General features: G+C 39.1%; 1 protein-coding gene across 1 annotated transcript; it reads right to left on the bottom strand.

Moving 5' to 3' along the window:
* Positions 1-12,990: 12,990 nt before the first annotated feature.
* LOC134216275 (facilitated trehalose transporter Tret1-like) lies at positions 12,991-15,036 on the bottom strand. The gene is made up of 7 exons (XM_062695207.1): positions 14,879-15,036; positions 14,582-14,814; positions 14,396-14,526; positions 13,994-14,331; positions 13,513-13,928; positions 13,394-13,459; positions 12,991-13,337 (listed from the first exon to the last, which is right to left on the bottom strand). Exons 1-7 carry the CDS (start codon positions 14,937-14,939, stop codon positions 13,194-13,196), a joined length of 1,389 nt encoding a protein of 462 aa, XP_062551191.1. The 5' UTR covers positions 14,940-15,036; the 3' UTR covers positions 12,991-13,193.
* Positions 15,037-25,741: the final 10,705 nt, after the last annotated feature.

Below are 25,741 nucleotides of genomic sequence, written 5' to 3'. Positions count from 1 at the left end.
AAAAAATTTCGAAAAAATTTCAAAATTTCCACTTGGATTACATTGATTACATTGTAGATTCTACTAAAATATCTTTTGATTTTCGGCAGGAACTTCTTTAGAAACTACAAGTGATTCTTTAGAATTTCCACGGGGAATTATATCGCACTTCGACGAAAAATTATTTAGAATTTACAAAGGAAGCATTTTGGAATATCCAAGAAGAAGTCTTTGGAATTTCCAAAAGACATTCTTTGGAACTTGTAAGGGGAATTCTCCGAAATTTCCGTGAGAAATTCTTCAGAATTTCCGTAAGAAATTCTTCAGAATTTCCACTGATTTTTTGGGAAGTCCCCGGGCAATTTTTCTTTATTTCTGAAATTCTTGGAATTTTCGCGAGGAATTCCTTGGACATACATATAAGTGAAATTCTTCAAAATTTAACGGCAATTTCTTCGGCAGTTCTAATGAAAATTCTTTGGAATTATCTATGGAAAAAGAAATTTTTGAAAACTTTCGCGAGAAATTATTTGAATTTACCACCAAAAACTGTTTGAGTTTTCACAAAAAAAATATTGCAAAGCATTAGTAATTTTCATGAAAATTTATTCTATTTTTTTACGATAAATTCACCACAAATTCAACTGAAATTCTCCATAATTTCCACCGAAAATTATCTAGAAAACTCTTTGGAATATCCATAGGATTTTTTTTTTAATTTCTTCAGGAAATCGCTCCTACTTTGCAAGAGAAATGTCAAAATATCGTAGGAAACCTTTAGCATGGTTTCAACGAGAAATAATTCAAAATTTTCACGGAAAATTACTCGACATTTTAACGGGAAAACTTTTAGAATTTAGAAAAAATTCTTGAGATTTCAACGGAATGGAATTTTCAAGAAAAATATCGGAATTATCACGGAGAGTTCTTTGAAGTATTACCTGGAAACTTTGAAGGTTATAAATCGGGAAATTCTACGGAATTTCTACGACAAACTTTTTGGAATGTAGACTTGACGTTCTCGGAATTTCAACTCGAAATTCTGAAAATTCTTGGGTTTTCTACAAATTTGAGCCGGCATGAAGAATTATAATTCAGATGCGTGACAGATTTTAAGCAGTGGCGGCCTATGCAAGTGCCGGTGGCGGTGGCGCACACCTCTAGGAGGAATCCAATCCAACAGAAATTAAATTAATTAGCTTCGAGATTTGGTTTCAGGTGCTATGGACAGAGGATTGAATTTGATTTCGTTGATATTGAGTTGGATTTTATTCAGTTTGATTTTGTTAGGTTTGAAATTTGAATTTTACTGTTTTTACTGTTTTACTATTCACAATGAATTTGAAAATGGATTTGTATATTTGAATTGCTGAAAACGTGGTTGATTTCCAATTTTTTTTGGAAAAGTCTACTAGGGGGAAAGGGGGGTGGGTTTGAAAATGTGAAAATTCGGCCTACGTGGTTTGTGGGAAGTTGTTAAGAAATACTTTCAAAATCTCTTAAAGTAGTTCAAACGGGAATTATTTTCGAAAATCCATTCAGGCTTTTTTTTAAATACCTTTGGAAATATATTTAGAAATTCCTGCACAAAACCCTCCAGGAATTTCTTCAAAAACTTCTCCAAAAATTCATTTAAGAGCTCCTTCTATTCCTTGAATAATCAAAAAAAAAACTCCACCAAGAATTCCTTTTGATATTTCACCAGGGATTTCTTTTAAAGTTTCTTCGAAAAGCCTCCCGGATTCCTTCTTAGATTTCTTCCAGGAAATTCATTGAAAATTAATTAGATAATGAAATAGTTTTCGGTGGAGTTGCTAATTGAATTTTTGAAAAAATCTATATACATAAAAATGAATTTCTGTCTGTCTGTGCCTTATAGACTCGGAAACTACTGAACCGATCGACGTGAAAATTTGTATGTAGAGGTTTTTGGGGCCGGGGAAGGTTCTTAAGATGGTTCGAGACCCCTCCCCGCTTTGGAAAGGGGGGCTCCCATACAAATGAAACACCAATTTCTTCATAACTCGAGATCTAATCTATATACATAAAAATGAATTTCTGTCTGTCTGTGCCTTATAGACTCGGAAACTACTGAACCGATCGACGTGAAAATTTGTATGCAGAGGTTTTTGGGGCCGGGGAAGGTTCTTAAGATGGTTCGATACCCCTTCCCCCCGTGGGAAGGGGGGCTCCCATACAAATGAAACACCAATTTCTTCATAACTCGAGAATTAATCAGAAAATAAATCAATTTTAAGCGAAACGAAGTTCGTCGGGTCTGCTAGTAAAACAAATAAATTAAACAACTAACACTGAAAAACTCCGAAGGTATTACTGAAAGAATTTCGTAAAGAACCCATGAATGCATTTTCGATCAAATTCCTGCAGGAAGTTCTGGAAGAATTCTCGAAGAATATTTTAAAGGAATTGCTGGAAGAAGCTCTGAAGAAATTCCTTAGGAAAATTTGGAAGAAATCCCTTATGCAATCTCTGGAGGAATTTATTTGAAGAATTCATAGAATAATTGCCGAAGAAATTCATGAGGAGGTATTCATTTAAAAAATTGAAGAGTTGCTAAATAGTTTCTGAAGAAACTTCAAATGGAATTTCTTGAGAAATTTATTAAGAAATATCGGGAGGAATCGCTAAAGAAACTTCCAAAGGAATTCCTTAACGATTCTCCACATTTTCGTAGAAATTACTGAAACAATTTTTTTGTATGCATTCCATAAGGAATTTTCGGAGAAATTTTGTAAGACCATTCCGGAAGAATACATAAAGTAATTTTCCAAGGTTTTTTATTGAAACTTTTCGAAGGAATATCTGGAGGAATTTACTAGAAAATATACCAAGTGGTTTTGGCACTTTGGGGATGTATTCAAGCCTTCACAAAAGCTTATGTGCCACAACAAACATAATTTGAGAGTCACCTACAGGCAGTGTTGTCTTACACTCTGTGCAAGAAATTATGCTCTTTGATTTTACTCCATCTAAACGATGGACATTTAGAAAATTCAAATAGCCTTCTATTAGTTGCACTTACTTAGTTAAGATTGTGAAATCGTGTGGATCGAGTAAAATCAAAGAGCAGATTTTTTTTTGCACAGAGTGTAGGACAACACTGCCTGCAGATTTAGGTGCCCGACTGAATGAAGCTTTGGCTTAGACGAATTCCAAAGACCATTTCAACATTTTTTGTATTATTCTACTTAGTAGAATTAATCTACTAGATACAGCCTAATTCAAATTCACAACTAATCAACCAACCAATTCATTATCCAATGTTTGTTACCACACTGTCTTAGATACACCATCACTTGAGGTAGATTTTAAATTCAATTCTGACGAGTTCCACCTCAACAATATTCTAACAACTAACTAACAAAAACAATCATAACACGAGTTTAGTACTATTCCAATCAATTCCACCACATTGTATTGTCTTACAAATACGTATTTCGTCTCTGTAAGGCCATCTTCAGTGTTTCTTATTTTACTCGACTCGACTCAAGTTAATTGATTTTTTTTATTGCGATTAGTCATCGGCGTGGCAAAATTATGATCGGCGGCGCGCCGACCCAAAATCGCCGGCGGCGGCGGCGTGCGTAAAACCACCGGCGGCGGCGGCGCGGCGCGGCGGCGCACAGGTCTAATTCATATGTGAAATCTTCCTAAAGCTTGCTCAGAAGTCATCATCGGTAGGAGTTGAGGACGTCAGATATATTTGGCGGTGCCGATTCGGTCAGCGGAATGTACTGTAGATGGTTTTACGGGTCCAATTCAATCGGTGGTGTGCTGAAATAGACGGCAAATGGAGCTGATGAGTCCGATTGGATAAGCGGAGTGCCGAGCTAGAGGGTCGGGGTGTGCCGGATTCGGTCAGCGATTAGAACTTGGTAACGAACTACAGGCTGCAGAACCAGGTAGATGCTAATGAGAACAATGAGAGGCCGTGAATCGTAATCCGTTTGGCATCCATAGTGCTAGATTTTGAAGTAGGACTATTATTTTTTACAGAATACATGAAAAATTCACGTAAAGTGCACTTTGATATTTAATTCACCCTAAAATCTCTTGAATTTCCAACTTCTACCAACAAAATATGTATAGTGCTTTTCTATGGATCTATAATGAAGAGGAAAACACAACTTTTGTACAATATTTGAAAGATAAAAGGACGGTAAAATATAACGGATAAAATTGTTGGTACATTGAGGCAAAACGAGCTCAATAACTACATACAGAAGTGTCCTACGTCTATAAAACATCACTCACTGAATTTCATGGAAAATTCCTTTTCGAATATGCCCTCAATCTCTTCTGTAAGTCGTCCATGGAAAAAGTTATGCTATTTTGTATAAAAAATACATTTAATGTCGCCTAACCACAAATCCCCTTTAATTAAACATTTTTAATGAAATATATGATTATTCGTTATTTTCATTATATCACCAGCAAACCCGACCAACTTCAAGGGGGAGGGGTTTCAAACCACCACAGGAACATACCTTCTCTTCCACATAGGCGTAACTAGAGTTCCGGTATAGGGGAGGCCATGACCCCAGCTGATGAGGGACAATATTTTAAGGGGGTATAGAACATTGCATGCATAGGCTGCCAAAGGGTTTTTTTTATGCATTTGCCGTTTATTTGTCTTGTTGTTAACATCACTCAATACGCGAAAAATTAAACTGATTTCTGGTCGGTAGGAATTTGTCAACACGTAGGGGGAAAGACGGCTTTGGCAGGTTTTGTTCTATTATTGTCAGGGGGTTTTTGTCGACCAAATTTTATGAAATTTGGCCACAATATTCTTTGATATGCAAAGAATGTTTAGGCCAAATTTGAGCATAGTCAGTCATAAAAAACCCCCCTGCAAAACCTGCCAAAGCCGTCATTCCCCCTATTTAATTTTCATATTCATCGTACTAACTATAGATGAATGCGAGGTGTACACTGAGGATTCTTAATTGCGATGTCTTTTAATCGTATCTGGTTTGAGCGCGTTAGATTGTATTTTAATGAATTATGCACAAGGTTGCATGCATAAGATTCACTATGCATTTTTTGGATCTCTTTATTACTGTTTGTATGATATGCGGAAAGCTTCGAGGGACCGTATTTTCTTCATAATTTTATGCAAATTGTATAATGTTCCACATTTTTGAGAGCACTTTGAAGGTTGCGAGGCCCATGCACTAATTACGTAAAGGCTAACGGGAAAAGGAGGGGTCGATTATTTTTTCACGCTCCACACAAATGAAAAAACATATTTTGAATGAAAAACGGTGTGTTGAAAAACTCAAGAAAATCCCTAATAAAGGTAAGAACGAAGATGATTTGTTGATATTGTGGGGCCCATAAAAAAATATTGCAATCTCCATCATATTATGAGAGTTTAATAATCATAATATTTTCATACCAAAGCATTGCGGCTCCTCAAAGTGTCATACACGACTGAGCCTACTAAATATAAAAACTACTTAAACAAATCCTAATATTTACACTAATTTTTTAGATATTGATTTTCGTAAATTTTTTCCTTGTTTGATAATTTTGGAAATATTTCAAGGATTTTTGAACAAAAATCATTGAGATCCGGAAGAAGTATGTAATGAGAGACACCTGAAAACCGGATTTTAATGAGATTTCGTGAATAACAAATGGTGACAATCGAATTTTCTCTCATTTTCGGATGTTGCAGTTGCATTGCGAGTATTGTGCATCTATGCCCCACCCCAACATGCACACTACTCGCGAAATAGTTGAAACATCCGGAAAGCTGAAAAATGACTGAAATATGACTGTCGTAAGAGCTCACTTCGGTTTTCAACAGGAACTACAATATATTTACTCTGAGAAATTATTGTTAGTTTCGTCTGAGTTTTAAATTTCAGTAAAATTACGCATAGTTAGTGGGAATTCAAAAGGACCCTAAATGAACAAATCTTGGAATCATTCAACTATTTTTGATAATCTCTAATATTTATTTACAAAAGGCTTACAAAAGAATTATGGTTTAGACTCTCAATGGCTGGATTTAGGAGCATACAAGTATAGGGGCCAATAATATCTGTGGACAGTAAGGTGGCTCAAAAAGCACGTTTTCATTTTTTTATGGGCTGCCCTCTTATTATTTATTCAGACTAAGGCCGAAGTGGCCTGTGCGGTATATAAGAGCCTTCTCCATTCGGCTCGGTCCATGGCTACACGTCGCCAACCACGCAGTCTACGGAGGGTCTGCAAGTCATCTTCTACCTGATCGATGCACCTTGCCCGCTGCGCACCTCGCCTTCTTGTGCCCGTCGGATCGTTGTCGAGAACCATTTTCACCGGATTGCTGTCCGACATTCTGGCTACGTGCCCGGGCCACCGCAGTCGTCCGATTTTCGCGGTGTGAACGATGGATGGTTCTCCCAACAGCTGATGCAACTCGTGGTTCATTCGCCTCCTCCACGTACCGTCCGCCATCTGCACCCCACCATAGATGGTATGCAGCTCTTTCCTTTCGAAAACTCCCAGCGCGCGTTGGTCCTCCACGAGCATCGTCCAGGTCTCGTGTCCGTAGAGGACTTCAGCCAGCCAATCTCCTCCTGGGTTTTCTGGAGATTCGGAGCAGGTAAAATTATGTCCTGCGCGCGTTCTACCAGGTCTATCACCATACCGCCATCTTCGTCAGCCACATCGCCATTCAGGTGCTCTTCGTTCGTAGTGCTGCCGCCACCTTTGGATCACTTCACACTCATTCGTGAAAAGGTTCCCGTTTATGTCCTTACACATATCAGGCTGTGGCACACTGGCACATGGCCCTTACGTGAACGTGAACCTTACGTGAACAACTTCTCATAGAACTTTCGTGTGTTATTAGCGCGGTACAGTTGCTCCGTCTCTTCACGGTCTCGATCTTCCTGCTGGCGCTTTTTCCTCCGGATAATCGAGTTTTGTCTGTTCCGCGCCTATGTATATCGTGCCTCGTTCGCCCTCGTGCGGTGTTGCAACAATCTCGCCCATGCTGTATTCTTCTCTTCAACTAACTGCTCACATTCGCCGTCATACCAGTCGTTTCTCTGATCCGGGGGCACCGTGTCAAGTGCAGTGGTTGCGGTACTTCCAATGGCGGATCGAATATCTCTCCAGCCATCTTCAAGAGACGCTGCGCCTAGCTGCTTGTCCGTTGGGAGTGCCACTTCCAGCTGCTGCGCGTATTCTTGGGCTAATCTACCGTCTTGTAGCCGCCCAATGTTTAACCGCGCCATCCGACTTCGACGCGTGTTATACACCGTCAAGAGTTTTGAGTGCAGGCATGCTGCAACGAGGTAGTGTTCCTATTCAATATTCGCACTGCGATATGTGCCGACGTTCTCGCGGACGTTCGTGATGTTGGAGAAGAATTTACATCGATTTGAACGTGGTCGATTTGGTTTTCCGTTTCTTTGTTAGGTGATTTCTTGTGGAAGAAGAAAGTGCTTCGGACTTCCATTCCGTGGGAGGCTGCAAAGTTTATGCATCGTTGGCCGTTGTCGTTCGATATGGTATGTAGACTATCCGTTCCGATGACCGTTCTATATGTTTCCTCGTGTCACATTTGTTCATGTCACCGATGACTATTTTGACGTCCCGCGGTGGGCATCCATCGTATGCCTGCTCCAGCTGAGTATAGAACGCTTCTTTCTCGTCGTCGGGTCTCCCTTCATGTGGGCAGTGCACGTTGATGATGCTATAGTTGAAGAAACGGCCTTTAATCCTCAGCTTGCACATCCTTGCGTTGATTGGCTGCCACCCAATCACGCGTTGGTGCATCTCACCCAGCACTATGAAGCCGGTTCCCAGATCGTTGGTGGTGCCACAGCTTTGGTAGGAGGTATCCGCTTGATGCCCGCTTTTCCACACTTTCTGTCCTGTCCAGCAAATCTCCTGCAGCGCCACGACGTCGAAGTTGCGGGGATGTAATTTATCGTAGATCATCCTGTCGCATCCTGCGAAACCTAGCGACTTGCAGTTCCATGTTCCAAGCTTCCAATCGTGATCCTTTATTCGTCGCCTAGGTCGTTGCCGATTGTATCGAGTCGCATTATCTCTTATATTGTTCGTAATTATTGGTTTTCTAGGCGGCTTATTGGGCCTGCGCAAACCTCCTGTCTCGTCGGAGGGCCGTCGTGTCAGGTCTGTTTAGCGTCCCACCTAGCACCAGGACTTGGGCTTGTACGCTTTGAGCGGCACACAGTCGCTTTGGTGGGGCCTACTTGCGGATACATGCAGCTTTTTATAGGAATTAAACAGGGCCCACTGTCAAACCCCACCACATCCTAGGCAAGCCCCACAACTCGCAGATGGCCTGTGGAGGGATAGCCAAGCCCTTGGACATAGTCCCTGCTGCTTTAGGGAGATAGATTCAGTTACTTCCATCAATTCAAATTTATTTGCGTTCATTTGAATGTTTTGCAGTAGTTTTTGAGAAAATAAAATTTTTCGATTTTGAATTTTTTTTTAAGAACCCTTGAGCTGAGTCGATTGGTATATAACAGTATGGGTTTCCGAGCCTTCTATCAAAAGTTCTGTTTTGGAGTGATCCTATAGCCTTTACGTATACTTAGTATACGCGAAAGGCAAAAACTTGTATAGGCAACAAAATTTTGAGTAATTTGAAGTATGATATTAGTTTAAAAATTCCGCGGAATTCCGTTAAATTTCATTAAAAGCTAGTTTTTTTTTATTCGTATATTTATTTGGTAGGCACTCTGTGTTCTTAACCGCTACTGTGCAGTGGTCTACTGCAGTACAGAGTCCACACAGAATCTATTTTTAGATGTCCATAATTCGTTGTTGTTGTCGTTGCCAGTCCATATCATCGTGAGTCCATTGTGTTCATTTGTCCATGTGGTGAATCCAGTGATCGTTGCTTTGTTCGGTTGCCATCAGGGTTCATAATGCTCACTCAATCTCAGGAGCACATGATTTTCCCTCACGAAAGTTTTCGGGGAGAAATCGCTTTTCGGGAAAAAAAAAACAGCCTGGAGAGTGATAACAATTTTTCGCTCACTTCGATTGCCGCTAAACGTTGGATTGCTCTTTTTCTTTCATATTCGAGTCTTTTCGTGGCATCATCAATGCAAATGGTAGTAGCTTATGTGGAACAAATAACTTGACGCTTTCAAACAGATAGCGTGGTGGTGTGGCTAAAGTAAGCGCATCCCACAGCTATTATTGTTACTATTCTGGGTTCGAATCCCGGCGCGGTCATACAATTTTGTAATTGTTCTGCGATAATTCTCGCGAAAAGTGAGTGAGAGATGAAAGTAATGCAACGAAAAATCGGATTTTCAACTAATAGGCAAGATTTTCGTTCATCTTCCAATGCTAATTCTAGAGAAAAGATTGATGGGTGAAAGATGACCCTCAACATAAACAACGAAACAAGATTTTCCCTTGGCCCGAAAAACGCTTGCTTTGGTCTCATTGAAACGAAAAGTCGAAACCCTGGTTGCCATTAATCGAAGAACGTTGGAGGAATGCCTCCGAGAAGAACAGCTACGGCTACGGTATTTCAACGAGAATTCGACTACATATTGCTGCTCCAGAGAAAACTTTCCTCTTTACGGGTCAATTTCTAAACTACCGCAGCTGTCACTTCATACTTTTTCTCTGCTGTTTGGCATGGCATTCTACGATGACAACGCCAAATATCAGATTTTTGTTTCAGTGTATTGAAGATTTTCAGGCTTGCGGTAGAACTTTGACAGCTGCGGAAGAACTTTACGGAATCCGCAAAATGGAAATTTTTGAAAAGATCCGCAATACTTCAAGAGCCGTGTTCGGTTTATGTTGCTGAGCTGGCAACAATTAAATTCGCTTTGGGAATAGTTTCCGATCATTAGTCCGTCAGAGTACTTCTCAAAATTGGCAAACGATATGAACTTGGATGGCGGCTATTTTCCATAGTTCCTAAAGTTTCTGCGCGAGCGTGATTCAGAGGTGAGGACGTAAGTTTATGCTTCATCCTCGTGATGTCGAGACTTTTGTCACTATTCACTAAACGCGAATCTCTACTGAATAAATCTGGTCGATACTTTACTTTAGTTTTGTGATAGCAATCTATGTAGGTGCGGCTCCGGATATGACGACATTGATAACGTAGTTTGGTATTGGACGAAAAATGACGCCTCCTATTTCTTTGCACGTCTGACATCAAAGTCTAATACCACATACTAATATATTTTTTCTATTTGTTTTCTAAGTTTTTTCTTGTCTGTGTCTTTTTGTTCAGTGTGCCACGGAGCTCTGTCCAATCGAAAGATGCTCCCTGATGAATTAAATTTCGAGCACGATCTTTCATCTTTCTCGACATCTAATACTCGGATGAGCTACTAAAATACCGCGAACCTATTTTACAACCCCGTCCGCAATATTACATTACGCAGTTTTCTAACCTCGAGTCGCCACGAGCCTTTTGGTCGAAGTCCTTTCCTTACTAACTGTTAATGATAAGATGATTCCACTGTGAATATCATTCTCAGGGTTTGCAGAAATCGCTCTCAATAGATAACATACCTACAACCACAGAGAACAGACATGGAGGCTCGAACAAAATTTCTTACAAAACATGTGTAAACAAACACACCGAACTTCAACGCCATCGACGTCGACATTGCAACTCACAATCTCAATTTGACAACACGATGGCGCTAGTATGCTCTTGCATACGTAACGACACTAGCGCACAGTGGCATTTTTTGATGACGCTAGCACTGATTCTGCACAGAATACCGGCGACATTCCAAAGTTATTTCAAACAAACAGTAAAAAGTAATCACAATATAGCGAGTGCAACTTCAACGTCTGTTCTCTGTGCTACAACCATAAAAGAAAGGCAGAAACTGTTCCGAATCATAACAAGCCATGATAACAAATGTCTTGTATACAAAGGCGAAAAAACAGAAACGGATAAACAGCCCCCACAGATAAGTGATGATTCTCGCTTTGTTCTCGCTCATTTTGTGTTGGGGACCGCACAGCTATGTAGAACAAATTGAAATGGAGCATCAGAGCCAGTGCACCCCGCGTTTGGAACTTTTTTAAAAAAATATCATGAGGTACAGGGTTGAGCTAAATCATTCTCATACGATAATGATTGGAATTATCAATTGATAAACTGGCAATAAGTTACAATTAATTGCATATTATTCGACAACTCGGCCATACGAAAACCATTTTTTTTTTGATAAGAAAATTATTTTGAGCTTTTTAGTGGAATGTTTTCACTTGTCATAAGACGAGTTTATACAATCCCATTGAATTGCACCACTTAATTGTATCTTGACAAATACGTATTTCGACCTCAACAGTAAGGCCGTCTTCAGTGTCTCGTACTTGACTCGTGATAACCCCTACATAAGATAAAGGTCACGTTTAAAAGCCATCAGAATCAGTACCAACCTCCACCGCGGTTAGCTCTCTTTTTTGCAAATTGAATATCTTTCGGATGCTTTTATTTGTCCAATCTCCACATGTAAAGTAAAGCACAGTAAAGAACATGTGGAGATTGGACAAAAAAAAGCATCCGAAAGATATTCAATTTGCAAAAAAGAGAGCTAACCGCGGTGGAGGTTGGTACTCGGATTCTGATGGCTTTTCCGCAAACGTGACCTTTAAGTGGTCTTGTTGTGTAGGGGTTATCACGCCTATCTAGAGAGGGTTCGAGTCCCTCCAAGACACGTGGATTCTTTTTCGCAAATTTCATATCAATTTGTCCATTTCGAAACATATGCTGTGCATATGCACAGCCAAGATATTTAACAAAAAAAAGGCAATAAGTTTTCAAATTTTGGAATCAGTTGATAATCAATTACCATCTTAATGTAAACCTTACCAAAGCCAAATTTATGTCAACAATGAAGTTCAATATGATGTTTGGCATTGTGTTTTGATGTTATGTGTAGAAAAAAGTATAAAAAGTAACGGTAAATGCTTTAAATCGAGATACAATTATCGAAAGATTCTCACTAGCTAACGAGTGTTTATCAACTGATTTGGGCATGGTATCGCGTGATTAGATAATTTGATTTTCCCATCCCTGATAAGGTATAACCTCCCGAATCAATTTTTGCCTTTCTCGTATACAAAGTATACGAAAAGGCTATAGGATCACTCCAAAACCGAACTTTAGATTGAAGGCTCGAGACCCATGGTATTATATACCAATCGACTCAGTTTGACGAATTGAGGTGATGTCTGTATGTGTGTATGTATGTGTGTGTGTGTGTACAAAAATGTGAGACACACTTTTTGGTACTTAGCATTATTTGATCGCAACAAGTTGCAGTCGACGCGGATTGTGGTCTAGTTGTTTCCTATTTAAACTTGGCCCGATCGGTCATTGCGTTCCAAAGTTATTGAAAAAATATTGTTTTTTTGTCAAGGGTCCCCTCTTGGAAAAAAAATTTCAAAAACTAAAAAAAATTTTTTTTCAAATGTTGCAGCAATGCATTCAAATGACCGCAAATGCATATGAATCGATGTAAAAAGTAAAATCTATCTCCCTAAAGTTCTATTTTGACCTCTCTTATGTGTTTTTATTTTTTTTTTTTAATGCGCGAGAAAGGCACCACCAACGCTAGGTGGATTGATCTGGGTTTTTATCATGACAGTTTGTGAAAAAAGTCTTTCACGATATGCTACATATCGTATATTTATACAGAGATGGTAGGGGCCGTACACATATTACGTAAGCACTTATGGGGGGAGGGGGGGTCGGTCAATATCTTACGCTCCATATAAATAAAAAATCATTTGTATGGAAAATATCTTACATGGGGGGAGGGGGGGTCGAAAAACCCAGAAAAAATGCTTACGTAATAAGTGTACCACCAGTGAGAGACTTTTTCATTCTCTTTTGGATTCAATCTCTGATCATTCTATGGCGGATCCGCAAATAGTCATACACGACTGAGCCTCCCACATAAACGACGTAGTTGAAAAAACAAAATTTACAGGAAGAAAAAAAAGACTACGGTGTTTCTACTTATGTATTTCGACAAAGATTAACTATCAATTTAATTGAGAATGGTTTATACATATTGTTTGTTATTTTTTAATTAAAACAATAACATTTACTTAGATACTGCAAGGATTTTTCAATATTGAGTTTCACAGTCAGTCAGTTGGATAGATGAATAAGTGATCACAGGTGCAAAAGTAACTTATGCTGAATAATATTATTAAACGTTCACGGGAGCCACGAGATTTTTCCCCTTAGTTTCTGGGACGACAATGGCTATTACAACAGCGCCTATGAAGCAGGTACATGCAAATAATGCGGTCACGCCGTAAAGCTTAATCTCCTCAAGCAAAACTGGCAGTATCTAAAAATAAAACTTTATGATAGTGTCTCTGAATGTTGGCAACAAATTCTTTTTACCTTGAGAACAACAAAAGCAAATATGGTGATCGAGATCATGCTGATTGTATTTCCCACGTTGCGTATCTAAAAAAAATGAATATAGTACCTAGCTCAAATGCCATCTTCAACACACATACCTTTGTGGGAAGGATTTCGGGTATTATGAAAAATGGAATATTGCACAATCCGACACAGAAGAGAAATACCATAACTGACAAGCTAACAATCGGAATCCAACCATATCCCGATAAATCGAATTGTTGCTCCTTCATCCATGAAAACGTTCCGAGACAGCTAACTCCCAAACCCGTACCCAAAGTAGAAATCAATAGCAGCACTTTTCGCCCAGTTAAATCAACGAAAATAAAAGAAGCGACCGTTCCAACTATCTGAATCGCTGCAATAATTATGGCTGATACACCGGGACTTATGTTCGATCCTGACTCCTGGAAAATTGACACTGCATAGGTGAGAATCGCAAGAACGCCACAAAATTGATTTAAAAACATTAGAAAAACTCCTATGAATATTCCTTTTTTCGCTTGCGGTGATGCTGGAATAGAAATAAAATGTATAAAATTTGTTGAAAATTTATTGATTGTTTAATCATTTACTTACCGAAGTCACTTAATTGAAGTTTGGTATGTTCAAATTTACTATTTGAAACGAAGTTCTGCAGTTCTTCAAAATTGCGTTGGAACTCGGCTGTATTTTTTGTTTTAACTGTGAATCCTTTGAAGAACTGGAGAGATTTTTCAGCTTCTTTAATCTTTCGCTTTTTAAGCAATGATTGTGGGGTTTCTGGTATAAAATACATGAGAATCCCAAATAGAAGAGGCGCAGTCATCATAACAAGAGGCACAGTTTTGTACGAAAGAATATCTCCAATTATATACATTACTAGGATTCCCAAATTCCCGGAAAGAGCTAGACATGAGCCAAGTATACCACGAATTCTGTTAAACGAAAGAAATATTCCAGCTTCAATTAATACTAATTGTACAGTATCAAATGACTCACCTGCTATTGGAAATATCTGCTATGAAAAGAGGAAATGTTACGATGACGCCTCCTCCAGTTACCCCGGCCAAAAACCGTGCAATGTACAGATGATAAACCGATGTTCCGAAATACACAAACAGCCAGAAACTCTGCAAAATAATTAATTAAATAACGAAATATGAGATAAAACACTCATGTCAGCACCATGTTTGGAAATATTATGCACGAAATGCATCGCTTCACACCGAGTCTGTTTGTAAGACTCCCGTAAATGATGGCCCCGATCAGAGCACCCAAGCAAAGAATCGCCCCAATCCATGAGGCTTGTTTCACCGTTACTGGTCCTGTATCCAACGGTGAATTTTCTGACAGAAGTAAGGGCAGAAACGGTGACAACCAACCCAGTGTAGCGCCATGTGCGAAATGTATCAGATTTACTGGAAAATATTTCAAACAGATGTTTCAACATTTCCCCCAATTTTCACAATCGTTCTCACTCACTAGTGCAAACCGAAAACACTTGATTGAATACACCATTTGAATGCTCGATTTTTTCACCCATGTTGCAGCGGACGTCGTTCTCCAGTCGAATTGCTCATCCGTGGTTCGATGTAATCTGCAGATTAACATGGCACTGTGACGAAAGGTGATTCCGTGCATATGAGCAGAGGCGTTGGAGTGCAGACGTTTATCTAGTGGGAGATAGCTTCCGCTACAATTCGGCTTAGCGTGTAACAGAAGTTAAGAGCTACGATAAGACTTTGTATTTGCTGAAATAAAAACTCGTAAATCTTAGTCTTATATCAATGCCAACACATTTAACACATATGTGACGTAAAATGACGTAGGCGTTTTCGGCATGTTTTGACCGGTTTAAGTAGTTCAAATTCCTCACGATTCCATTCCTTAGCTTGACTCTTTAAAGCATTTGAATGCTTGTTGCATTGAACACATATTTTGTTTCAATTAGCATTATAGCAGCATTAAATCAAATAAAAACTGAAATAATAACTTTTATATTTGAAGATTTGTGAATTCAGCAAACAAATCAACATATTATACAAATCAAGATTGCCAAACCAGAGATGGTGACTTCTATGCTCGGTCCGGTCTAGGATGTTTTCGGGTGGGGAACATTCTCGATTCCCTGGGCATAGTGTATCTAATGTACTTATCACACTAGATACATACTCATGCAATGCCGGGCATAGAAAGCTTTCAATTAATAACTGTGGAAATACTAATCGAATACTAAGTTGAAAAGCAGGCCAAGTTCCAGTTGGAATGTAGAGCCATAGAAGAACAAGAACAAATCAAGAAAATCTGCCGAGTATACTGTTTACCTACCATTTAGTTTTAGCTTAGTAAAAATTCTTTTTTAACAAACGACGAAGAGGTCGATGTCCGCTCCGGCATAGGAATTTGGGTTGTCAATTTTCTCAATTTCTATGAGTATTAGAGTGCTAGCCTCATAATATAAATACAAATGCAAAAATCGTGGCATGACTTAGAAACCTCGTATACTATAGTTAAAAAATGTTGAAGTGTTTAATGAACACTAAGATGCAAATCGAAATATCAATATCGTAGAGAGCCGGTTCGATTTTTTTTCGAAGGTGGCTTTTGAAAAGGCGTAATGACATTTTGTTTGAAACAAGTCAACTTTGAATGATTGGTATGAGCTTCTCAAGTTCCCGGGAACACCCGTCATTAAACTGCCGTAATCTGAAAAGGTGGCGTTTTTTCCAAAAATGGTGTTAACGAGTAGTACTCATCGAGCTCTTTAACAGAAAAATGGAAAACATGTACATATGTTGTAATTTGGCGGATACGTCATTTTTACAGATTACGGCAGAAAGAGTGCAAATTACTGGATTCTCAAGCGATTAATCATGCAACTCGTTAAATTTTAGATAGCCTTTGGCATCACTTGTATGTGCATATTTTTCGCGGACATTTCAACATTCTTTTGTTCTGTTCCCAACAACGGTTTGGATAGTAGTGCGATGAATATCATGCAAGCCTAACATGGAGTGCTTCCTGACTACATCCTGCAGCTGGTACAGACAGGTCAACATGGGCGCTCTCGATGTTTCATCATCCCGCGGCATTTAACTGTAGGTAGAAAGACCCCCCCTCCCCTAACCGGTGGAGCATTCATCTGGAATGGACTGCCATTAGTTTTAAAACCTCTACCTACACTCAAAATGTTCAAAAATCACCTGACGCAAATCACATTTTGAATATCAAATATCAACTGTATTTACTCTTTGCCTTTCTCGTACCGTTTTGACTCATATTCCGAACACTCGCTTTTGTACGGCCGTTCTGGCTTTATTCGTGTAATTCTTTCCATAGAATCTTCTGATCCTGAGTGGGTAAAACCGATGGAAATGTTAGATTGAGAGCGCTAAAACGCCAGTGTTCGGAATATGATTCATGTTCGAGATTTGAGCCAAAACGGTACAACAAAGTTGTAAGGTACACTGGGGGAAGCGGAAAAGGAAAATCTATAGTTCAAGTTTACATTATTGTAAAATCAGTTTATCTGATTTAAATGTAATCAATCATTATGGGGTAACAAAAACAGTCAATTTTGCGCCAACTGTGCGGTAATTCATTCCATTTTGGCAGCTTGAAATTTATGGAAATAGATTTTTAAATTAGGAGTTGTTTTTCCACTTACCCCAGTGGATCCAAGCTACCTTGACCTTGAAATATGATCAGTAGTGACACATCATTAAAATCAAAACGGCAATTGCTCTGAATATCTTTTTTTGAATCATCTTTTAAAAGCTAGTTGAGGGCTGGTTTTGCCTTCTCGAAGTTCTCAGGAATCCTTTTCGAAGTTCTGGATAGTTTTTTGGGAGTTTTGGAGAATCCCTCCGAGAGTTCAAAAGATTTGTTCTGGGGGTACTGGAGAATCCTCAGGAAGTTCTGTAGTTAAGGAAGTTAAGTGGTGGAATTAAATGGAATTGTACAAACTCGTCTTATGACAAGCGAGTTCTGTAGAGTTTTTTGTGAGTTTTAGAGAATCCTGCTAGGCGTTCTGCAGACCTTCTTTGAGAGTTCTGGAAAGTTCCTTTGGAAGTTCTTAAGAATCCTTCTGGAAGTTCAAGAGAGTTTTTTTGTTTTTGAGAATGCTTCTAAGCGTTTTGAAGAATTGTTCTGAGAGTACGGAAGAACTCTTGAGGGAGTTCTAGAGAGTACCTTTGGGAGTTTTAGAAAATTCTGCTGGAAGCTCCAAAAGGTTTCTCTAGGAGTTGTGGATAGTTCATCTGGGTGTTCTGGAGAATCCTTCTGGGAGTTCTTTAGGTCTAAGAGAAGCTCTCTCGCGGTAGAGTGTAGTTTGCGAACTAAAATGTTGATAACTCGGAATTTGGAGGAAATTTCGCTCATCCAAGCTGACAATCTCTTTGGAATTCATCAAGGAATGTTCCTGGAAAATTTCGTTGGCCCACAATTTTCCAAATTTGAATTAGGCTCTCAATAATGAACTATTGCACAACTGAAATGTTTGCTTCACAGAACCTCTCTCCAATGATTTGAGGCTTAAAGAAAACGAATCTTGCAAAATTCAACTGACAAAAGTTTCGTAATTTTACAATAATCAGGTATGTAATCGCATGAAATTTTGAAGGAAAGTCTTATTACTTCAACCAAGTTTTCCAAATTCCATACAAAAATTACCATTTTGGGAGAGCAGCCATTTTCTCGTAGTGCACGGTGGGAAAGGAGTTATGAGAGCATCCAATTTTGTATTCAGCGAGACACTAGAAAGTAGCATTTATAAACACGAATTTACCAAATATGTAAATTGAAATCAAATATAATAGTAAAAGGACGACACAAATTAGATAAATGAGACAAATAAAACAAATAAAACAAAAAGATCTACTTCTTCTTATTGGCATTACATCCCCACACTGGGACAGAGCCATCTCGCAGCTTAGTGTTCATTAAGCACTTCCACAGTTATTAACTGCGAGGTTTCTTAAGCCAGGTTACCATTTTTGCATTCGTATATCATGAGGCTAACACGATGATACTTTTATGCCCAGGGAAGTCGAGACAATTTCCAATCCGAAAATTGCCTAGACCGACACCGGGAATCGAACCCAGCCACCCTCAGCATAGTCTTGCTTTGTAGCCGCGCGTCTTACCGCACGGCTAAGGAGGGCCCCGAAAACAAAAAGATAAATAAGATAATAAGACAAATAAGACAAATAATACAAATGATACAAATAAAACGAATAAGACAAACAATTCAAATAGTACAAATAAGACAAATGAGACAAACAAGACAAATAAAACAAATTAGACAAAAAAAAAGCCAATAAGACAAATAGGACAAATAAGATAAATACGATAAATAAGACAAATAAGACAACTAAGACAAATAAGATAATAAGGTAAATAAGACAAACAAGAATTCTCAGAAGGATTATTCAGAACTTCCAGATAGACTCCCAGAAAGATTCTCCAGAACTCTCAGTAGAATCTATCACAACTAGGATTTTTCAGAATTGCTAAAAGGATTGTTAAGAACCAGTCAGCCTACGGACTAACTGATGCTCGTTACAGGTCATCGCACTCCAGTTCTCCATGCACTACTTTCAATATTATAAATTTGAAAAGATGGAAAAACATCAGACTTAGCAGGGAAGCAAAGGAGATCGGATCAAGAAAAGACAACGGCCTTTCACCACGAGCAACGTGTCAGGAAAGCGTACGTACTTTGGACTCTAAAAAACGCTCCGATCGAATAGAGTTCGCCGCCGTATCAAACAGACTCCCTCATTATACCGGTGGCAGTAGTCCTCCTTGGACACGAGATCTGGACAATGCTTGTGGAGGACCAACGCGCACTTGGAGTAAAAATGGTTCTCTACAACGATCCGACAGGCACAAGAAGGGGAGGTGTGCAGCGATCAAGGTGGATCGATCATATGGAAGACGATTTACGAACCCTCCGTAGACTGCGTGACTGGTGACGTACAGCAGTGGACGGAGACGACTGTTATGTACCGCAGAGGCCCCTCCGGCCTTAGACTGAATAAATAATAATAAAACCACATGTGACGCATCACTCGCCTATCGAAGCAGCTAGAATTACACCAGCGATCTCATGGGAACTTCACAGGAGCCACTTCTGATACTTCGCCATCACAAACAGAACACTCGAGAGCAGAAATTGGAAGTGTGAGTGAGTGAGCATTGTGAGCATTGATGTATTGCAATCTATGCTACATCCATAGCCAATGAGTGAACTGCCTCACTCAGATGGATGCCAAACAACGAGTAGGAATGATCGTTGCTGTGATAAACAATGAGCAACACCGTCTAGTAAGCCAAGCCGTGGTGACTGGTGAGGTATCCATGTAAGCAACGATTTTCGTATTAGCACCTCGATCTTCTTTCAAGGTGATATGAAAGGCGAGAGAAAGTATCAACGCCTCCCATTCAGTGTGCTAGAGTTCCAGACTCATAGAGATCTTCATAGAGGAATCAAAAGGCTCGTTATGCAATTGAAACATCAGGAAACTGGAAAAGCCAACAGTGTTCTGATATTAATCGCTTAAATTTGCGTCAATTTTAAACAATAAGACAATTTAAAGCAAAACGACTTGATGATTATATAGCGCATTTAGAAAATCGAATGTGCTAATCACTAGCAATTAAACAGTGGGCTTCGCTTAATAGGTGTCGTTACTATAGTCAACGGTGTGAGTCAGCTTGTCGACGACAAAATCAGTGAGAATGCCAAAAAATACGACAACCCACGGTGGGTTGGTTAGATTAGGGTAGTGTGAATAGGAACATGGAGAACGTGAATAAAAAGAGCAGAAAAGTTTCATTAGAAATTGTTTGCAATGAGCGGTGATACGAGTGGTGGTTCATTATTTCAGTGAAAGTGCCCACTATTCGTACAGAGCCCATGATATGCATGTAAACCCTAATGACATTCACTTTTGGTTTGGTTTATCCTATTACATATTAATAAAAAAAGGTTTTAGCTCTAAAAAGTAATAAAAAATATATTTTCGAGTTTGTTGCCAAAATCGGGAAGAAAATGTTGCCGAAAACGGGTGTTGCCAAAATCGGGGGTAGACAAAAACGGGTGTTGCCAAAATCGGGATGGGACTGTATTCCTTGCATATAGCCCCTTTCAGAAGTAACTTACAATTCGGATTTTTTGACTAATATGTAAAGCTTAAAAGATCCTAGAACTTTGTCTAACATATCATTGCTCTAAATACGAAGTGTGACCCATGAGAGGCAAGCTAAACAATAGTCACGGACTGTCATGACCTATGATTTATAGTTATATGAACCTTTATGGCTATATTGTTGCGCAAATGCATTTTAAATTAGAATTTTCAATATTTGTATAAAATTTAAGCATCCCTAGAACCACAGTAGCCCTTGTGAGGAGGTATAACAAAGCAGGAGCTTATTGTGCTCCGCGATAATTTCACCGAATTTGTGAGTAATACGCTATAGTATGTTGTTAATTATGTGTATTATTAAATAAATGTAAATTACAGCTTTGTAGCTGATCAAAATGACAATATTATTTATCTGTATGCTGGAAGAATCGGCGTCTAGTTGCACCTCCCACAACATATATGTTTATATAAAGAACACAATATTGTAGACAGCTTGTGAAAAAAGTTATTATTTACCGTTACTGGTCAGAATACTCACACGAATACAGAACTCCCAGAAAGATTCTCTTAAACTATCAAAAGAATTGTCCCAGAGCTCCCTAAATAGTTCACCAGATCTCCATGAGAAACTTTTAATAACTTCCATGAAGATTCTCCAGAGCTCCCAGGGAATTTTTCCAGAACTCCTAAAAGGTATTCTCGGAACTCTCAGAGGCATTGTTCAGAATTTCCAAAAAGATTCGTCATTACTCCCAGAGGAATTCTCCAGAACTTCCAGAATTCCAAAAGGAGTTCTCTGAAATCCTCGAATTCATTGAGATTTCTATACTAATTCGCCAGAAATCTCAGAGGAATACTCAAAAAATTATATTTTGAGATGCCCATGTAGTATCTGTTGACGAGCAAGATAATGATCCATGAAAGATAATTTGCGGATTTTTTCTAAACCGAAGATGTGCAGTTAGGTTCTAAACTATTTTATGCTATGTACCCAGATGCCACTTCCTCTTTCAAGCAAATCATATTCAGCTTCCACACTGATATTTTTCCCTTCCCCCTTCATACGGGAGTTTGGCAGAAGAAAGGTCGTGCGATTTATACCTTCACAAATATTGCTCTCCACTCGCTTTCAAATCGACTTCTATAAAAAAAACCAGATTAATCCACCTAGCGGTGATGATGCCTTTCTCGCTCGTTCAAAATGGTTAATAAACATATATGAAAAGTCTAAAATAACAATCGGTGAATAAGACTTATTTTTCACATTTGTTTATACCAGATGAACCGGCCTAGGGTCGAAAATCTCGTAAATAAAGATAGATTGAATTGAAAATTCACATTTGTTTATACACATTGTAATAATTGCTGCCGAATGCAATTTGTTGCAAGCAAATCGGATGAGGTTAAGTGCCCGGAAAATGTGGTGAGGTTGTGCAATTGCACAAATCGAGTTTCAGACATAGTACAAAAATTTGTATTTTGGCCATAACTTTTGAGCCCATTCCCCAGTTCGGCCTGATTTTTAATGTGAAACAATGGGACAGGATTCCCCGTTTAAATAATCGGTTCAGGATAAGATTTCGAAAAATGAGTTAGATTTTTTTTTGCACACACACGCACACACATGCACATACAAACGCTTTTTCTGAAAATTCCGTTTTGAAGCCAGAATCCAGCTGAAATTGTTGTTTTGAATAATATGATTCTTCATATAGATAAAAATTCAGTTGACCATCCCCGTCAAAAATTGTATTTCGTTTCATTGTTTCAGTCGATTCTTTGGCTTATTTAAGGTCAACTTTCCCAAAGAAAATATGGGTTCTTTGAAGCCTCTAACTATTAAATCGAAAACAAAAACCGAAAACGTGTGCACGTGTTAACCGACCTGAAAAAAATCACTCGATGTTCGTTCAAAATCGGGCCAATCTTTAAAACAGCACTTTTTCGATTTTTGTTTTAAATTTAAAAAATACTTAAGCGAATAAAATTTTTTGACAGGAAAGGTCAATTTTGCTAATGAGTAGTTCCGTTTTGTCATTATCATTCAAGCACTTTTCAACAAGATTTATGAATTTGATCTGATTTAAAAAATCTGATCAGAATTCTACTGGGGTTGCTTTTTTTATATGGAAAGCATTTCGCAGTAATTATTAATGTATGGTTAAAATTGATTATTTTGATTTCTAAACTGAACCAAAACTATTTATCAGATCACTCTACAGGTAAACTATCCAAGTACAAAATCTGATAGATTACGCGTGACAGAGCTAGTGTTACCAAAATCAGAATTTTTGAGCTCATATTGTGCAATAATTTACATCGTAATGATTACATACCTGATATACTATCAGAAAATCGAAAATGTTGCTTGCCTTCGTGTAATTTGTTATGGATTGTGGCAAGGATGTTTTCGATCATTAGTATTGTGCCTTGCAACAAAATGACAACTTTCGTGATCATTTTCCAAGGCTCTCAAAGATGTGAAAAATTTCTCCGCAGTACAAATAGCACGTGCTATCCAAGCATTCACCGCCGGAAAGTACCACGTGGCGGCCAAATTAAAAAAAATATCGAATTGGCTTTTTTTTCTGGAGGTATGTTGTTCTTAGGCGACTATCTGGCGCGTATTTTTCGTTGCGACCAAAAATGAGCGGAAAAGTAGATTTTTTTATGCGCGGTTTTATATAGGTTCGATAATTTAGTAGTTTGTCAATAACTCATTCCAGAGGTTAAATTTCAAACGTGATATGTGGAGGACTTCTAGAGCGAAGGTTTTTACAACTCTGCCTAATTGTTGTTTCTATTGCACTAATAACAGAGTTATAGCGCTAGTTGCAGTAACTTATTATACAGACTGATCGAAATTTTGTTATCATTTAGTAAGGGTATGCGATAACACTCTTTTTCCTAACGAAATGAAACGAAATAGAAAATGTCTATGTTGATTCGGATCGAAACGAAACGAAATATAGATTTCTTTCGAGACTTCGAAACGATACGAAATCAAGGTTCATTTATTTCGAAATTTTTCGAAACGAAACGAAATTTTAATTTTTTTCCACGGAATTTTTATTAAATTTGTTTTACATTATGTACGCAATTCTGATTTCACTTTTTCGAAGTCGAATAACTGTTTTGCGACCAAAAGAGTTATAATAACAGAAGAGGCAATCTGTGATAAATCGCCACATTCTCGCCGCATATACTATTGGCGATAAGGCAATACCCCAGCATTTGTGCCGTTTTCAAAGGAATTAATCGTGGAGCGTGTGTTCCCGTATCTGATCAATTTTATATCAATTCAATTTCATATCAGTTTTATGTACTAAATATGAAAATAGAGAAATTGTGGGATTTTTCATATACGGATTCAAATTTCGCTTAAAACCTTAGTTCACTTAAGAATTATGTAATTATGCTGAAGCATACTTCATATTGTCTTGTCAGCGTGGTTTTACAGTTTTGACTTAGTCAAAATTAGAAAATGAATGCTTAGATTTATTTTCTTATTTAGATACTCTATTATGTATCCACATCTGCCAGGCGTATACGTAGTGTAACTGCCAGTGACGTCCGCCTTCTATGCAGTGAACGTCTACACGTCTCAAACTAGCTCACCTTTGGGGTTCTCAGACTTACCTTTACTTGGTCAAGGGATACACGACGGAATAGCGAAGAGAAGTGGACAACACAACGTGAGTACGACGCAATTGCATGCACATAGGGTCAGCGTTTGAAACAACCGTAGATTTAAAGATACATTTCTAATTATATTTTATTTTTCATTAGATATTCCTTGGTTTTGGATTAGTGGGAAGGGATGGGATGAAGGGATGCGGCCTTACAAGGTTGGTCGACATTGTCAAGCTCAGGTGTTTTGACATACCTGGGTACTCAACGGTACCTGCAACGGGGTTTGAAGGAGCTCCTCCTTGGCTCCGCTAGTGGATTGCTGACCGGGCTGATAGTGGTTGGTAGTTTGAAGCAACTATGCTTCTTCAGGTCCTCTGGATAGGTTGCCGACAAGGCTGTAGTCTTGGACACGTGGAAGGGGAGGGCTCGATGACTCGTTATGTCGTCTTTCCGGCTCCGCGAGGTAGGTAGCCGACACGGTCCTAGCGTTGGACACGTCGTGGGCGGAAGCTTGAGGGTTAGTTCGAGATTTTTTTCCAGTCCTCTAGGGGATCGCAGCCAGCGATCTGCAGCGTTGAACACGTTGACGGGGGGGGGGTCTTGAAATTCTCTTTGATACACTTTCACGGCCTCAAGGGGCCGGCAGCCGACGAGGCTGAAATGTTGGACACGTGGGCGGATTGTCGATGCTCTGTCTCGGTTCCGCTGGATGTGCCGCGACGTTGAAAACTGCGACGATTGGTGATTCTTCGAGGTTTGTTCCCAGCTCGGTGGGATAGACAGCCGGCGAGACGGTAACGTTTAGCACGTGAATGCAGCTTGAGAAATAGTCGAGGTTTTTTCCGGCTTCGCGGGACTCACGACGCACTACGGGTTTTTCTATCGGAAATAATCCTCCCGACGGGTAGCAGCCGTTCACCGCGCACACTTTTCAATATTCGGGACGTTCTAGGCTCCCTTCACCCGCACACTAAGTCCTCGCTCAATCAACGCTTCACAAGGTTTTTTTTTTACAGCTTTTCTCCGGTCAATCGAGAGGTCTGTACCCGATCACAGTCAAAACACGACTCCTCGACTAGTCCACGACCACGATCTTTCGCTCGGCTCCCTCGATTTTCTCTGTCTCTGCACCCCTCCTTCGACGTTCGGCTTCGGTATAGCGGAAATGGTGTTTCCGTCTTTCTTTCAATTTTGCTCCAAGGGCCGAAATAGGGAGAGGGGATAGGACAGTGGGTACACTTTAACTATGAAATAGGTGAAAAGCCTCAATATTGTTTCGTATGTATATACATGTTATGCAAGTATGCCGATGGTTCGTCCATTGTTAATATATTCGGTAACAGTAGATAGAGAACTGATATTACTAGACCAACATTTGAAAAGAGCGTATCAGCCAAAATTTATTCCTTCTTATTCTTCGTCTACATATTTAGCATACCTTTCTAAAATGCACAAAGATATGTAGTTCAGATTGAATTTCACAGACCCATAGTTATATACAATCAGCTCGACAAACCGAGCTTTTTTCTGTGTGTCCTTGGCATATGAGAACAGCTGTTAT

This window comes from Armigeres subalbatus, chromosome 2 (genome assembly GCF_024139115.2).
Source record: "Armigeres subalbatus isolate Guangzhou_Male chromosome 2, GZ_Asu_2, whole genome shotgun sequence".
Lineage (NCBI taxonomy): Eukaryota > Metazoa > Arthropoda > Insecta > Diptera > Culicidae > Armigeres > Armigeres subalbatus.
This window is presented reverse-complemented; position numbering and strand designations above follow the sequence as displayed.